Raw genomic sequence first — 15,976 nt, forward strand, 5'->3', positions numbered from 1 at the left:
CACGTCTGGAGTCATTATCCCCGTGGTAACTGCTGCTCCTGGGTGTGGCTGGCATGTCCCTGCAGCCCCTGCGAGGCAGAGCAGGGGGTGTCCACATGCCGTCCTTGCCTGCAGACACCGCACCTGCCCCTCCCATTGACCAATACCAGGGAACTGTCTGTAGATGAGGGGCAGCACATCAAACCGTGAGGCCACTGCAGTACGTAGCCGCTGCTCTCAGGAGCACTGTGGGGCCAGGGTGGGTGAAGATCAAGCGCCAGGCCCTGTGCTCTCTGTGTGAATGCTCCAGCCCTTGCACAGCCCAGCACCCCTCCATAACGTCAGGGGGTCCCTTATCCTGCCTCCTAGAGCAGGGGCCAGCTGGTGAGGGCTCCCCAGCCGCTCCCAGGCTGTGTCTACACTTGCACCAAACGCACCCTCACTGCTGGGTGCTTTTGTGCAAGAGCATCCATGGCGTGTGTGTGCTCTCAGGGCGTCCTTAGGATCCATGGTGCCCTAGGCGGGATTGTTAAACTGGTGCCCCTAGGCCTGACTTGCTCTTCCACCCCCTTCCCTCAGACTGTGCTGCAGGCAGAGCATTCGGCTCTCTCTAGGACCCAGCCCTGCAGTTACATGCCCCACTGCGTCCCGTCATAGGCATGCGCAGCACATCTCATTAGGCTGTGCACCCAGGGAATGTTTTACATGTTCTCTTTGACCCCCATTAGCCAGACCCCTGACGCCTGTTAACCACGCCCCTGCCCCCCATTAGCCTCTGCAGGCAACACTCTGGGGGCAAGATGGACACGTGACCAAAAGTAACTGCTGCTCCTGGACGTGGCTGGCAAGTCCCTGCAGCCCCTGAGAGGCAGAGCAGGGAGTCGCCACACGCTGTCCTTGCCTGCCGACTCCGCTCCTGCAGCTCCCATTGATCAATATCCGGGAGCTGTGGCATCAGTGTCTGTAGCCGAGGGGCAGCACCTCAAACCACGGAGCCACTGCTGTAATTGCCAGCTGCTGTGAGGAGGGCTGTGGGACCAGGGCAGGTGTGAGTCTACCGTGGCTCTGCTGCTCCATCCCTGGGCCAGCTGTCCCCAGCCATTCCCAGGCTATGTCTACGCTGGTGGATTCTTGCACAAGAACACGTCCACACTGCCATGTGCTTTTGAGGAAGAACATCCATGGCAGTGTGGATGCTCACTTGTGCAAGAAAACTCTCGTGGCCATTTTAGCCACGAGAAACCCCTGCCACGTGTCCGCACAGCCCTCTTGCACAAGAGCTCTTACACTTGTTAGAACAGAGTGTAGCTCTTGCACCAGAAGCCCTCTCTTCCCACACTTTAATCTATGTCTAAACCTGCGGGTTCTTGCAAAAGAAGAGCCGTTCTTCTGCAGAGTGTCCACACTGCCCACCCACTTTTGCGCAAGAAAATTTACAGTACGGCTTAGTAAGAGGCGACCTCTTGCACAAGAGCTATGCTCTTTTCTTACAAGTGTAAGCTTTCTTGCACAAGAAGGCAGTGTGGCTGCACAGCAGGGTTTTCTTCACAAGAAAGCCCTATGGCTAAAATAGCTATCAGAGCTTTCTTCTGCAAGAGAGTGTCCACACTGCCATGGGCGTTCTTGTACAAAAGCACATTTTGCACATCACAGTGTGGACATGTTCTTGCACAAGACTTCTTGCACAAGAACCCTTGCACAAAAAGCCACCACTGTAGACATAGCCTCTCTGTTCTAGGGACACCAGACATATATTCCAGTGTAGACATGGCCTTACTGTAAATCTTCTTGTGCAGGAGCAGGTGAGCAGTGTGACGCTCTGCAGAACAGTCGTTCTTGCACAAGAACCCGCCATTGTAGACATAGCCCCAGAGCGGCTGAAGATCAAGCACCCAGTCCTATGTTTTCCAGGCTAATGCTTTAGCCCATGCCAGAGCCCACCTCCATAACTTCAGAGGGTCCCTTATCTTGTCTTCCTAAGGCAGAGGCCACTTCAATCCTTGGGGCAGGTTTGTTGGATCCCCAGCCTGGAGAGGACCTGAACCCACCACCCTCTGCTCCCCAGGAAAATGCCCTGTACTCCAAGCCACTCACCCTTTGGCCTACTTTCAGAGGGTCCTTATAAGCTGTCTGGTCACGCATAGGGTTGCCTCAAGCTCCCAACACTGTGCTCCCCAGGGAAATGGCAAACATCCCAGTCCCCTCCACAGCCCACCCCACCTATCTATCTTCAGAGGGTCCCTTACCCTGCTTTCCAAATGCAGGAGCTAGTCTCTTCCTGGCTATCCTGCCCCTCTCGGGGTGGGTGAGGCATAAACCCAACACCCCTAAACCTGCCCCAGGCAAATGCCCTATTCGATAACGCACCCCAGAGCCCTCCCCGCCTCCCTAACTTTAGGGTGTCCCCTCCCACACGCTGAACCTCTTGGCCCAAGACCAGAGCCTGCACCCCAACCCCCCTACCCCAGCCTGGTGAAAGTGAATGAGATTGGGGGGAGGAGGAGGATGGAGTTTATGGGATGAGGCCTTGGGGAAGGGATGGATCAGGGACGGGGCCTCAAAGAAGGGGAGAAGGAAGTCGGGCAAGGGTATTTGAGTTTGAGGTAGATCTCACATTGCACTTACATTGAAAATGTTATCTTGTGGTTTAAAAGGTTGGAGAGCTTTCCCCTTTCCTACAGATCATGGGAAGCTAGTTGCATTCCTCAGCCCGCGACAATTAACCATTCAGCTGCCCAGGTGCCACGACTTCAAAGTGACTCATGGACACTGACATTGTCACAGCCAATTCCTGGCCAGTCACAGCCCCTTGGGGTCTCAGAACCAATAGAATAGAGCAGGGACAGAAATCGCATGGGGACATCACTGACCTCCAGTGAGGTGCAGGGACCCCAGAGCAGCACAGTCACTAGCGAGCAACCAGCCGGTCGGTCAAAGCGCTGCTGTGTCGGACATGGCTCCATTCGCCACCTCTGGTGACGGGCTCTAATGACCATTTCTACCCCGTTCTAATCTGCCTTTAGTGGCTGAATGTGGGTGATGTAGCCCAGAAGTTTCCTGTCCCTTCCCAGCTCAGTATCAGAGACTGTGGGGAACATTCTCACACACACTTCAGTGAATCTCGAAAGGAGCCGGTTTAATTTCAGCGAGGCAGAGACTGCTCAGCCCTGGCGATGAAGCCCCTTTGAAAATGGGATCCAAGCTCCCCAGTCACTTAGATGCTCATTATAATGACACCTGAACTGAGCTGTTACAGACGCTGACAGGACAGGGACCTGGCTGTTCCTTTCCAAGGGCAGCAGGAGGTTTGTTTCCAGACGGGGCAAGCTCAGCGAACCAAGCTGAGATTGTCAAACCTGTTAAAGGGAAGTGGATGAGAATTTTGTGCACTTAGGCAGCTCTGACAAACTCAGCCACACATCGTGTTCCTGGAATCCGTGTGTTATTTCTTGAGAGCCAGCGCAGACATTGCGCGCGACAGAGGGATTTGCTTTAGGGCTCAAAGTTTCTCCCCTCTCTGGGATTTTGCCTTTGAGACTAGAAGTTTGCATCTGCTGATGTCATCTAGAAACAGACCAAACACCAACTTTCCTCACCGGTGATGTTCCCCGTGGGACTGGCACCTGGGGAGGTGGCCCCTGCCCGCACCAGGCTATACAGCGCACCGAGAAGATTTTCCACAATTGGCGCAGAGCTGAGGCTCGGGGCGCGTAACCGGACAGGGCGAAGGAGCCTCGGTCGCTGCTCTGGGCTCTGATGTTCCAGTGACCGGGCCGGGGCGCAGGGGAACGCGCCGGGCAGAGCAGACAGACGGAGGAACCTGCCTCTGGCCCTGAGACGCTGCGTGCGGAGGTGGGAGCCGGGATCCCGTTGCTGCCCGACCTGCCTTGGAGGTAAATCAGCCGTTTCCTCCTTGCTCCCTGGCGCTCCAGGGCTGTGAAGCAACGTGGGTTTGGTAGGACACTAGTGGGGAGGGGGATGTTCATGGGGCACAGGGCGTTGGCCTCTAGCAACCCTCCCACACAAAGGGAGAGGATTTCAGATCAGCCAAGAGCTTTCAGCTCACAACTTTCCTTGCTCCCATCACCCTGGTATCTGGGCACCGCACTCTCTGGAACATGTCTCTCCTCTTCCGGCCCTGTGCATTGCGGGGTGTCTGGCGCACACAGGCACTGATCTCTGGAGGTGTTTAGGCAGCTAATGCTGTAGTATCCCACACTGCCACCAAGCCCATTCTGAGGCTGTGCCAGAGCCTTTCTAATGGGCCCAGCGAGTCCCAGAGAGAGCTTGGGGCAAAGCCAGGATGGGAATCATTGAGTCACAGAACACTAGAACTGGAAGGGACCTCAAGAGGTCATCGAATCCAGTCCCCTGCGCTTGCGACATGGCCCAGTACTGTCTAGACCATCCCTGATAGATGTGTATGTAACCTGCACTTAAAGATTTCCAAATAAAGAGATTCCACAACCTCCCTAGGCAATTTATTCCAGTGTTTAACCACCCTGACAGTTTAAGCCCATTGCACCTCTGCCATTTCTAAGTTTCCTGTTACTGTTTCTTCCTCCTCACTGAGCAGTGGGCCTTCCCTGTCCTTGGTCTTCTTCTTGCTTCTCATATATTTATAGAAAGTTTTCTTGTTTCCCTTTACGTCTGCAGCTAGTTTGAGCTCATTTTGTGCCTTTGTCTTTCTAATCTTGCCCCTGCGTACCTGTATTGTTTGCTCATATTCATCCTTTGATTGTCCTACTTTCCACTTTTCATAGGACTCCTTTGTGATTTTTAGATTATGCAAGATCTCCTGGTTACTCCAAGGCGGTCTTTTGCCACACTTTCTATCTTTCCTGTACAGTTGAATAGCTTGCTTTTGGGCCCTTAATAATGTCCATTTCAAAACTGCCAACTCTCTTCAGTTGTTTTTCACCTCAGTCTTGCTTCCCATGGGACCTTACCTACCAGTTCTCTGAACTTACCAAAATCTGCTCTCCTGAAATTCATTGTCCCTATTTTGGTGTTTTCTCTTCTACCATTCCTGAGATTCACAAGCTCTATGATTTCATGATCACTTTTACCAAAGCCACTTTCAAATTCTCAACCAGTTCCTCCCTTTTTGATAAACTCAAATCTAGAGCAGCTTCCCCAGTAGCTTTTCCAACCTTCTGAAATAAAAAGTTGTCCTCATGTAGCACACAAACGTATTGGCCAGTCTGTGCCCCCCTGTGTTATTTCCCAGCTGATATCCTGCGCCCAAGGCAGCCCTGCAAACAGTGGGCCCACTTTCCACTCCCCTCCCTGTGGCACAGTGAGAGTCCTTCCCTGCCTGACGGCCCTCGCAGGGCCATGAAGAGGGGGCGGGATGATGCAGGGAGCACAGAGCTGGGAATCGCTGCTGTCTCAGGCCAGGGAGGAGATGTTGGCTGGGGCCAGCCTGGCGGAAATGGCCTTTTCCTGCAATCTCATGGGCTAATCTTTGATTTTATGTCTTTTCCCCATTTGTAACCAGTTTAATTGTTCACTGTTGTGGGGAACCCAGCTGGGTTAGGGGAGGGGTAGGTCAGTGCCAGCACGGGGCTGTTGTATCTCCTACAAAAGCGGAGATACAACAGTCCCTTGCAACACCGAGGGGGGGGGGGCAAGACATCAGGGGGCCAGGTGCAGGGACGGTGGCTGCTCTAGCCCAGGGCTGGGTCCATCCAGAGCCACAGCTGGAAGGAGGAGGCAACTTGAGCCCCTCGATCATTTTGGTTGTCCTCCTCTGGCCTCTATCCAATGCCCCCGCACCCTAGAACAGAGGGGCAGGAGCACATGGAGCTGCCGTTTCCCGCCTACTTCACGGAGGGGTTTTACCCCTCCCCGTCCCATTGGCATCTGAGCCAGTTTGTGAGCCTGAGAGATTCTTGGGGGTTTAAATTTTGAGACACTTGCATCCGTCCCTCCCCCCAGACGTGTGTGGGACAAAGGGCAAAGCGATGTGGTGCCGTGTTCCCACCACCAGGCAGGGCCTGTGGACCCACAAGGCAGACCCGAGTCGGAGTTCACAGTGCAACAGGGCGGGATGGGATGTGTGAGCGCTCACTGCCCGACTGCCCCACGTCCATGTTTCAGAGCCAGGCCCTGCAGCCCGATGGGAGGGGCAAGAGAGGTTGGCTGAGAGGTCAAACACTCAGTGACCAGAGATATTCTAGCCCCTGACCCACTCAGCCTCCCCCCTTACCCGTCCCAAAGGGGACCAAAGGGGTGGGATGCAGACCCTGACTCACAGCCCCCCTGAATGGAACATGACGTCTAACAGGTGTGTGACTGAGGTGTGCACTGTGGGTGTTTCTGGGCCTGCGAAGGAGAAGAAGGAGTTGGAAGGGGGTTGGGAATGGGGGGATGGGGCGATTCCCTTCTCTGCCCTCCATGCCCCACTCGGCTGCTGTGCCAGGGCCGGAAGAGGGAGGCAATGAAGACAAGTCTCCCTGTGACCTAGTGGGGGTACTTGCTGGGCTATGGTGACCCCTGCTGTCTGGAGCAAGACCCAGCAGGGAAAACCTCACTAGGCAGAGGTAAGGCCAAACTTGTTAAACCAGTGGCCAGACACCCCCCATGGAGAGGAACAAAGGAAGGTGAATGCGGCCCTGGCTGGGGGGCAGGGCGGGAAGTGGGTTAGTTGGTTGGTGGCTGTCTGTGAGGATGGATGAGACAGCCTAGGGAGAGGAGCTGGAGTTTAGGGGCCCAGTCTCCCCCATCTCAAGGGGGCCTGAGGCATCCTAGCCCAGTTCCTGTAACCAGATTACATCTGTGCTGCGCTGTGCTGGAGGAGCAATAAACCACCCTCAATTCCACTGGCTGGTACAGTCTGTTTGTGCCATTTCGGGGTGCAGGAGACGGGGAACCCCCAACGTGCCGTCACACTCCCATATTGCAATGAATGTTAGTTATTGCTCACAGTGACCCTGTTTCTGTCTCACAGACACACCCCATGGCAAGCCAGGGACAAGGAAATCAAACGTCCCTCACAGAATTTATCCTCCTGGGATTCGGGGACCTTCCTGGCCTGCAGGTTCCTCTCTTCTTACTCTTCCTCATGATCTACCTGGTGACCATGGCTGGGAACAGCCTAATCATTGTGCTGTTTGTGGCCGATCAGCACCTCCACACCCCCATGTACTTCTTCCTGTGCAACTTGTCCTGCTTGGAGATCTGCTACAGCTCCACCCTCCTGCCCCGGCTCCTGGCTGGGCTCCTGGCTGGGGACTGGACAATTTCTGTCACTGGGTGTCTCACACAATATTATTTCTTCGGTGGTCTGGCAGCCTCAGAATGCCTCCTCCTATCAGTGATGTCCTACGACCGGTATCTAGCCATATGCAACCCGCTGCACTACACAGCCCGGATGAGTAGCAGGTCTTGCCTCCAGCTTGCCGGGGGGTCATGGATAGGTGGATTCCTTGCTTGTAGTATAACCACAGTGCCATTGTCCCAGTTAACCTTCTGTGGCCCTAATGGTATCAACCATTTCTTTTGTGACCTTATTCCCCTTGTAAAACTCTCCTGCAATCATCCTCTGCTGATGGACACGTTGGCGTTCTCAGCTTGCTTGGTTTTCGCACTTGTCCCCTTCCTGCTCACCTTGGCGTCTTACATCTGCATCATCAGCACCATCCTCAGAATCCGCTCCTCCACCGGGAGGCAAAAGGCCTTTTCCACCTGCTCCTCCCACCTCATCGTGGTGAGTGTTTACTATGGAACTATCCTGATTGCCTACATGTTCCCGACCACGGACAGCCTGAGCGATTTCAAGAAAGTTCTCTCGGTCTCTTACACCGTCCTGACTCCCCTGGTCAATCCACTCATCTACGCCCTGAGAAACAGGGAGGTCCAGGAGGCCCCATGCAAAGCTTGCAGGCAATTAAGTGTTCCAAGATTTTGTCCCATTGGGTTGCTTAGGTGACAATGGAATAGCTGTAGCGTGGGTGGGGTTGGGGCCAGAATCAAAGCCTACCAAATAGTAGCTTCCATTTCCACTCGCTTCTCTGACCTGCTTGCCCTGAGCTTGCACAGTCACAGGCCTGGGAGCAACGGGAGTGCAGGGACCTTTTCAAAACCGTTGCCCCATGATATTTAGGACTAGTGGCCGATGGCCCCAGGGACGTACCAATGGGCTACATTTTGCTACACAAAATAAGAAGAGCTGGGTAGATTGAGCCCAGAGAGAGGTGCAGGGGTCGGTCGCATGCTCTGTTCTTCGGGCCGGCTCTGCACCACGAGGCAACCCAGCAGGGTGCCCTTGACTGGCCCAAGAAGACAGTTACCGGGGTGGCCAACCCTTTCCAGACAAAGAACCACAGTAGCAGTGGAGACAGCGTGAAGTGCTGGGACAAAGTTATGGAGAAAAAAAAAATCGCCACGCTGGGGGAAAGTAGTGGATGGTACATGTGTCCCAGGGCACGGCTTCTCTCTCTCTCTCTCTCTCTCTCTCTCTTTCTCTCTCTCTCTCTCTCTCTCTTTTGTTAACAACTTTTCCCCTGGCCTTTTTTTTCGGGGGGGGGGGGAAGGGGAGCTCAATGACTGCCCTGGCTCTTCATACTGTCACCACTGCTAATGTACCTCACAAAAAATGCACTGGGAAGGGTTGAGAGGTGAAAGCTCGGGGAGAGAATTTGGATGCATGAGGAAGTAGAGAAGAGGATGCTGGCTCAGGGGGCCCCAGGCTGGACAGTGCTGGGGTCAGGGGGAGGGCTGGGTTTGTGTGCAAGCCACAGGCTGATAGCTGTGAGGGTGCAGGAGTTTGGGCTGGGGTGCATGAGGGGCTCAGGGCAGGGAGGCTGGGACACAGATTTGCAGTGTGTGGATGGTGCAGGAGTGTTGTGGCAGAAGACTGAGGATGTGGGGGTGCAGGAGTTTGGGGATGTAAGAAGCTCATGACAGGGTGTTCCAGTGTATGATAGGCTAAGGTTTGGGGTGAAGAGGGGTTCAGGAGCATTATGATGCTGCAGCCAGATGGAGGCTTGGCCCCAATTGGGGGCTTGTTGACCAGGATTCATTTTTAAATAAAATACTATGTCAAACACAAAATGTTTCAGCATTGTCTTTATTTATGAGATGGGCAGGGAACCTGTTTTGAGTTAGGGGTCACTGACCCACAGAAAAGACAGTAGAGGTCACACAAGTGAAATGCAAAAAACCAACCCCTCCAACCTCCCCCCCCCCCCCAAGCCTCACTAACTGTGCTGGTGGGGACAGGGGACAGGGTCCTAGGATAGGGTGCTGGGGCAGGGTACTCGTGGGAGTGTCTGGTCAAGAGGGGGGGGACAGAGACAGCAGGGGCCAGTACCTGAGGATCCCAGGTCTCAGGAAGCATACTGGCTGCTTTTCCTTTCCCCTTCCCCTCCATCAGATATTCCCCCCCACACACACACTCTAACTCAATCCCCCTTCCCTTTGCCAGAGCCAGGCACACACACCCAATCCAATCCCCCTTCCGTTCCCCAGAGCCAGGCACTCCCCCCCAATCCAATCCCCCTTCCCTTTCCCAGAATCAGGCACACACCCCCATTCAATCCCCATTCCCTTCCCCAGAGCCAGTCGTTATCCCAACCCCCCAAAGCCAGACACCTATGCCCTTTATACCAAGCCACCCCTAACCTAATTCTCAGGTCCAGGAGCTGCCACCACCGCTACAGTTGTACCTCTCCCTCCAGGCGCTGGGGCACATGCCCTGAGCAGCCGGTGCGATGACTGGCCGGCACGCCATGGGCACTGCCCAAACCTCCCTTCCCTCCCCTTCCCCAGTCAGACACCTCCCCTCCCCCACTAACGTTATGCCTAGGTCCTGGACACACCACTGGTGCTGGCACCACCGCCGTACCCAGAGCTGCTGCCGCTGCCTACACTCAGCAGCCAGGGGCAGGGGCAGACTGGCCCGTCAGGATACTGAATGGACCGTAATATCCACAGTAAAGCTTCTAATACTGTGGTCACCAACCCATCGATTGAGATCGACTGGTCGATTGGGAGAGCTCAACCAGTCGATCGCGAGGCATTCAGGGGCCTCACTCCAACTTCCCCCCAACCCCCAAGAAGCCCCAGTACCTATCTCCAGTGACAATGGAGGTAGTGGCAGCTTCCTGAGGTGTGGACCGAAGTCCGGCATCAGTGCGCCGCCACGTTTGGGGGTTCTGGAAGTCACAGTGGCTGCTCACCCTCCCCCATGTCTGTGGCATCCCGGAAACTGGTGTGGCATGGAGTGGTGGGGGGAGACCCCAGAGGAGGCGTGCACTGGGGCTTTCCCTCCTCTACAGGTGGAAGAGGGCAATCATCTGTGGAGGAGGCACGTGCCAGGGCTTTCCCTTCTCTGCAGTGGGGAGGGCGAGGGTAGAGGAGTCCCAGGAGGAGGCAGGTGCAGGGGAAGAACGGCCGTTCTTGTGAAAGAACCCACAGGGGATCCACACGCCCGTCTGCTCTTGCACAAGAAGATTTACAGTATGGCATCAGAAGACAGGGCTTCTTGTGCAAGAGCTACGCTCTTTTCTAACAAGTGTGGATGCACTGTAGGGGTTTCTTGCACAAAGAAGCCCTATAGGTAAAATGGACATAGGAGCTTTGTTGCACAAGTGAGCATCCACACTGCTATGCGCAAAAGCACATGGCCATGTGGATGGGTTCTTTTGCAAGATTTCTTGTGCCGGAACTATTGTGCAAGATGTTCTTGTGCGAGAACCCAGCAGTGTAGACATAGCCCAAGAGTTTTTCCAGGATTCCGGAGATATCCCCAAAAAAATTTCCACATCCATGGATGCGTTTGTTTTTCCACTTTTTTTAGAGGAAGAACAAACATGCTTTTTTGGCAAGCCCTATATTCCTCGTTCCACTTCCAAAAGAAGGGGTTTCTTCTGACCTTTGGTCCCATCCAGACAGGCCAAATATTGGAAAAACCTCTTCCTACGGAAGAATTGAAAAGAAAAGTGGCAGTGTAGTGTGTATAGGGGCTGGGGATAGCAAGTGATGGAAAGGAGGAGAATAGAAAGGGTGGAGCTTCAAGGAAGGGGTGGGGTCTTGGGGGAAGGATGGGGTGGTAAATCTTGGCCTGTTCTGACATTTAAAAAGTTATGTTGGGTGTAAAAAGGCTGGAGACCACTGTTCTAATATAAAAAAATCTATAACACCAAAATTCTAAATGTTTCCGAATAAATCCGAGCCGGCCAAGGCTGTGTGCCTATGTGTGTGTGGCCGGGCATGGGACGCAGCACTGGCACTGCCTTGGTTTCTTTGGTGCCAAAATGAATGCTGTCATGGTTGACATCAACTGAATGGACGTGCAATGCGTGATGGTGCATGACAGCAACGCCTTGGCCTGCTTTGTGCAACGGTGGAATTGGTGATGAAGTCGCTGGAGTCTTGACCAGCAAGTAGAGAGTACTCAGTGCTTGGATGAGTTCTGTTATGCTCTGTCCTTCTGGGTGTGTGGTTTTCCGTAACTGACAATAAATAACAGTGCTGGAGCATGGTGTAAACGAAAATAGTGTGCCGTGATAAAGTCGGCCATTCTCAACCCATGTTCCGGGCCTATTTCGATTGCCAGTCTGCCCCTGGGCGCAGGTAAATACTGCAGCGTGGGGACCCGCCAGTGCCTCGTCCTGGCAGACCAGATCCGGATGAGGGCCAGTGTTTGACCATCCCTCTGGTACAATTACCAAAAGCCAAACTGGTCCCAAAGTGATTGGGGTTCAATCAAAACTTCCCAGGGAACAGGAGTGACACGTGGCTTTGGTCAGACCATTATTCTACCAGACAAGGGAGAAATAAAGAGACTGAAACTAGCAAAGAGCCCAACCCAGTGGGGGATGGGGGATTACACGAAACACTGAACCCCGAACACAACTTCGAAAGCAGCAAAGACATAAGCCGAAATAACACAGTCCTGCTTCACATGCTGCACTGCAATTAATCTTTAAAGAACACAACCCATCTTTGCAGCATAAGCAAGAATCGCAGCTCGTATTAGTCTGTGCTTGCAAAAAAATTCAACTGTTTTTCACCACTAGAACCGGGGGAAAGCGCGCACGCAGTCCCCCAATACCACAAATTGTGCAGTCGAGTTTCCACTAGTCGAGGAAATCGCAGGGATCCGCGCACCCGCAGCGCAATGGATGGGGCTCCCCCTGGGAAAACCACGTTCCTGATTGCGGTATTTCCCCTGCCAGGTAAGTATAAAATCCCGTCCCCCAACCCCCGCCCGCCCTCGAGCGCCCCGAACTCTCACATCACGGTAGGACCCGCCTTCCAACGCCAAATAATCCCGCCCACACCGCTTCCTGCTGCCGCAAGCTGCTCCAGCACCAACTTGGGACCCCACGTGGAGCCCCACTCGCCACATTCGGGCGCTGCTCATCACCCCTGTCCCGCTCCCACAATGTTCCGCGTGCCCACACATTTGCATACGTGCTCACGCAGCTCCGGATAGGTCCCGCCCTGGGCTACCAGTGCTCAGCACCCTGCCCTGTCAAGCCAGACCCGGCTCTACAGCCATTGCCCACGTGCTGCTCCTGAGGGCGGGAACCAAGGAAAGCGGCAGGGCGGGGTGCGGTACAAGGGGCTACGCGCAGTAAGGGGGGCACTGGCACTGGTGGGGGGAGCGGAGCAATTTTGCTACAGCTCGCTGTGCTGCTCCCGCCGGTGAGTGCCCGGGCGGTCCTGCTGCCTCTCCGCATGAAGCGGCTGGCTGCTAATTGCTCTAGACGCTGGGGAGGGATAGGGTGGCGTCCCGCGCTGTCCCCTCCCCCTAGAAAAATGCCTCAGCTCCCATTGGCCAGTTTCCGGACAATAGGGGCTGAGACATTTTGCTGGAGGCAGGGGCAGCGAGGGGAGCGTCCTCCCTCCCTGTGCAGGAGAAGAGCCACGTGGAGCAGCCATCCTGGCAGACAGACATGGAGACCTGCCTCTGGTTTATGCAGGGCTGGTGGATTGGAGCCGCCTAGGTAAGCTCCTCTCAGCCAGGGCTTCCCTCGTTACTCTTCTTTCCCTCCAAATTCCTGCCCCAGACCACCACCTTCTCTTATCCCAGGTCACCACCCACATTCTCTGTACTTTCTCTTTCCACATTCTCCAGATCAGAGCTCTCTTCGAGCTCCTGCATTTCTCCTACATCCCTTCTCTAGGCTGGAATTCTCTTCTGCACCCCTACGTCCTTCTCGAACACGCAACCCAAGCCCATGTCCCAGATAATAACCCCCTCCTTCGTACAAACTCCCTCTCAGACCCCACATCTCTGCCCGCACTCCAGGCCCATATCCCAAGCTCGCTCTACACCCCACTCGCAATAGCACACCCTGCATTTCCTCCAGAGTACCCCCCCACCCATTAAAATTACTGTCCACCCCGCTTTAACCCTTTAGTAACGGGACATCGGGGTAGCGTAAGCATACAAGAGCAGTGTGGTCCCAAGTATTGTTTTTCTGGAATAACGGCCATTATTCTGCAAAATCACTGCAGTGCAGATGTATAGAATGTCCCCTGTTCTTTATCTTTCAAGTAGCCACCAATTCAAGTCCCCTGCAGCCCAATTCTACTTCCTCAGTGGCATTGGCATTTGGTGCTAAATATAACAGATCAACTATTTTAAAAAGGTCTCTGCACCTCCATTGCCCCCAGGGATATGATTCTGCAAGTGTATGACAAGAAACTCACAGATACAAGTGAAGAAGGAACCTTATATTTTGTAGGCTTTGATTCCCACCCATGGTACAGATATTTCATTTTCTCCTAAGCAAACCAATCTGCCAATATCTCAGAAACCTTAATTCCCTGCAAGCTTTGCACAGGGCCTCCTGGACCTCCCTGTTTCTCAGGGTGTAGATGAGTGGGTTGACCAGGGGTGTCAGGATGGTGTAGGACACTGAGAGAGCTTTCTTGAAGTCTCTCAGGAGGTCGGTGGTTGGGAACATGTAGGCAATCAGGAGAGCTCCATAGTAAATGCTCACCACGATGAGGTGGGAGGAGCAGGTGGAAAAGGCCTTTTGCCTCCCAGTGCTGGAGGGGATTCTGAGGATGGTGCTGATGATGCAGATGTAGGACACCAAGGTGAGCAGGAAGGGGACCAGTGAGAAAATCAAGCAGACTGCAATTGCCAACGTGTCCATCAGCAGAGGGTCATTGCAGGACAGTTTGACAAGAGGAATAAAGTCACAAAAGAAATGGTCGATACCATTGGGGCCACAGAAGGTTAATTGGGATATTGGCACTATGGTTATACTACAGCCAAGCAAGCCACCTATCCACGATCCCCCAGCAATCTGGAGGCAAGACCTGCCACTCATCAGAGCTGCGTAGTGCAGCGGGTTGCATATGGCTAGATACCGGTCGTAAGACATTCCCAATAGTAGGAGGCATTCTGAGCCTGCCAGAGCACCAAAGAAGTAAAATTGTGTGAGACACCCAGTGACGGAAATTGTCCAGTCCCCAGTCAGGAGCCCGGCCAGCAGCAGAGGCAGGAGGGTGGAGCTGTAGCAGATCTCCAAGCAGGACAAGTTGCCCAGGAAGAAGTACATGGGGGTGTGAAGGTGTCGATCAGTCACAACCAAAACTATGACAACGATGTTCCCAGCCATGGTCACCAGGTAGATCACGAGGAAGAGCAGGAAGAGAGGAACCTGCAGGCCAGGAAGATCCCCGAATCCCAGGAGGATGAATTCTGTGACAGACGTTTGGTTTCCTTGTCCCTGGCTTGCCATGGGGTGTGTCTGTGGGACACAAACAGGGTCACTGGGAGCAGTAACTAACATTCATTGCAATATGGCAGCCTTGTCTCCATCGCCTCCCTCTGCCGGCCCTGGCACAGCAGAGGAGTGAGGAGTGAGGAGTGGAGGGTGGGGAAGGGAATCACCGTCTCTTGGCCGCGGGGACAGATTCAACATCTGAGCAGAGAGCAGGTGAATCAGACCGTGTCTCTACACCCTGGGGAACGTCTCAAGAGACAGCGCCGCGCACTCAAACCCTGCGGCGCTGGGCTCGAACAGGGGGTGCAGACACCCTGACAGATGCGACAGACGCTGTGTCAGACAGTCCCTCCAGTCACTGTCTGGTGGGTAAAAGCCGAGCGAGGGAGGAGCCGTTCCACTGGGGAGCTGGGCCAGGAGGGGATATTTGACAGGGGGCTCCAGCAGAGAAACCAACCAAGCAAACGGGCCTGGGACCTGTAAGGGCCGGTGTGAGGGGCTTCCCCTCGGCCTGGCCCCTGGTTCTGCTCCTTGAGGCAGAAAGCAGCAGGGCACAGTCTGAAGTGCAGACACTGGGACTTGTATTGGGCCAGTGTCCAAGCAGGTGGGTTCCCAGGCCCTGCGCACCAGTCAGGCACATTTCTGTGGGCCGATAGAGTTTTCCTCTCCCCCAGCTACCGCTATTCACCCAATAGACCCCTTCCTGTAACCCCCAGCCGCAGACACCGATGGGATCCCCCGTCTCTCTGCTCTGTTCCCAGCTTCGATGCTGGGGAGCCCTGCCTGGCAGAAATGGCAGCTCCCTGCACTCGGGCCCTGTGACTTTCGCAGCCTGTTCCGCCCCCTCTGCCCCACGGAAAGGCTGCGGGCGCATTGGAGAGAGTCCAGGGGAAGGCAACCAGGATGATCAGGAGGGGGTGATGGTGCTGGAGCCGCCTCCTTCTCCCAGCCCCGGCTATGGATGGACCCTGCCCTGGGCCAGAGCAGACGCCGTTCCTGTCCCTGGCCCCCGACGTCTTGCCCCCTCGGCGGTGCAGGGGGCTGGTGTATCTCCGCTGTCACAGGTGGGCTTTCCCCGCAGCCCCGCGGACCTTTCCCCACCCCCAGCCGGGCTGCGTTCCGCACAAGGGTGAACAATTAAACTGGTTGCGATGGGGGCGGGGATCCTTAAAACGGAAGTTTAGTCCATGAGACTGTGGAAGGGCCATTTCCCCCCGGCCGGCCGCACCCTGGCCTGAGACAGCAGCGAATCTCAGCTCTGCGCTCCTCGCCTCTCGCCGGCCGCTCTGCACCGCCGGGCG

The 15,976-nt window shown here is 54.8% G+C and overlaps 2 protein-coding genes and 1 non-coding gene across 3 annotated transcripts; 1 reads left to right on the forward strand and 2 right to left on the reverse strand.

The window, feature by feature from the left end:
- The first annotated feature begins 6,940 nt into the window (after positions 1–6,940).
- On the forward strand, positions 6,941–7,912 carry LOC142821138 (olfactory receptor 10A7-like). The gene has a single exon (XM_075911937.2). The coding sequence runs from the start codon at positions 6,941–6,943 to the stop codon at positions 7,910–7,912; it is 972 nt and encodes a 323-aa protein (XP_075768052.2).
- A 4,096-nt stretch (positions 7,913–12,008) lies between these two features.
- Positions 12,009–12,172, reverse strand: LOC142821409 (U1 spliceosomal RNA). The gene has a single exon (XR_012898183.2). It is a non-coding gene; the product is annotated as a U1 spliceosomal RNA (small nuclear RNA).
- Positions 12,173–13,712: 1,540 nt separating this feature from the next.
- Positions 13,713–14,690, reverse strand: LOC149521147 (olfactory receptor 10A7-like). Its single transcript, XM_089774356.1, has one exon. The coding sequence runs from the start codon at positions 14,688–14,690 to the stop codon at positions 13,713–13,715; it is 978 nt and encodes a 325-aa protein (XP_089630482.1).
- Between the last annotated feature and the right edge of the window lie 1,286 nt (positions 14,691–15,976).

This window comes from Pelodiscus sinensis, chromosome 30 (assembly GCF_052426305.1).
Source record: "Pelodiscus sinensis isolate ZL-2025 chromosome 30, ASM5242630v1, whole genome shotgun sequence".
Taxonomy (NCBI): Eukaryota; Metazoa; Chordata; order Testudines; family Trionychidae; genus Pelodiscus; species Pelodiscus sinensis.

Coding starts and splice junctions, on each gene's coding strand:
- LOC142821138 (XM_075911937.2), top strand. CDS start 6,941: ATGGCAAGCCAGGGACAAGGAAATCAAACGTCCCTCACAGAATTTATC.
- LOC149521147 (XM_089774356.1), bottom strand. CDS start 14,690: ATGGCAAGCCAGGGACAAGGAAACCAAACGTCTGTCACAGAATTCATC.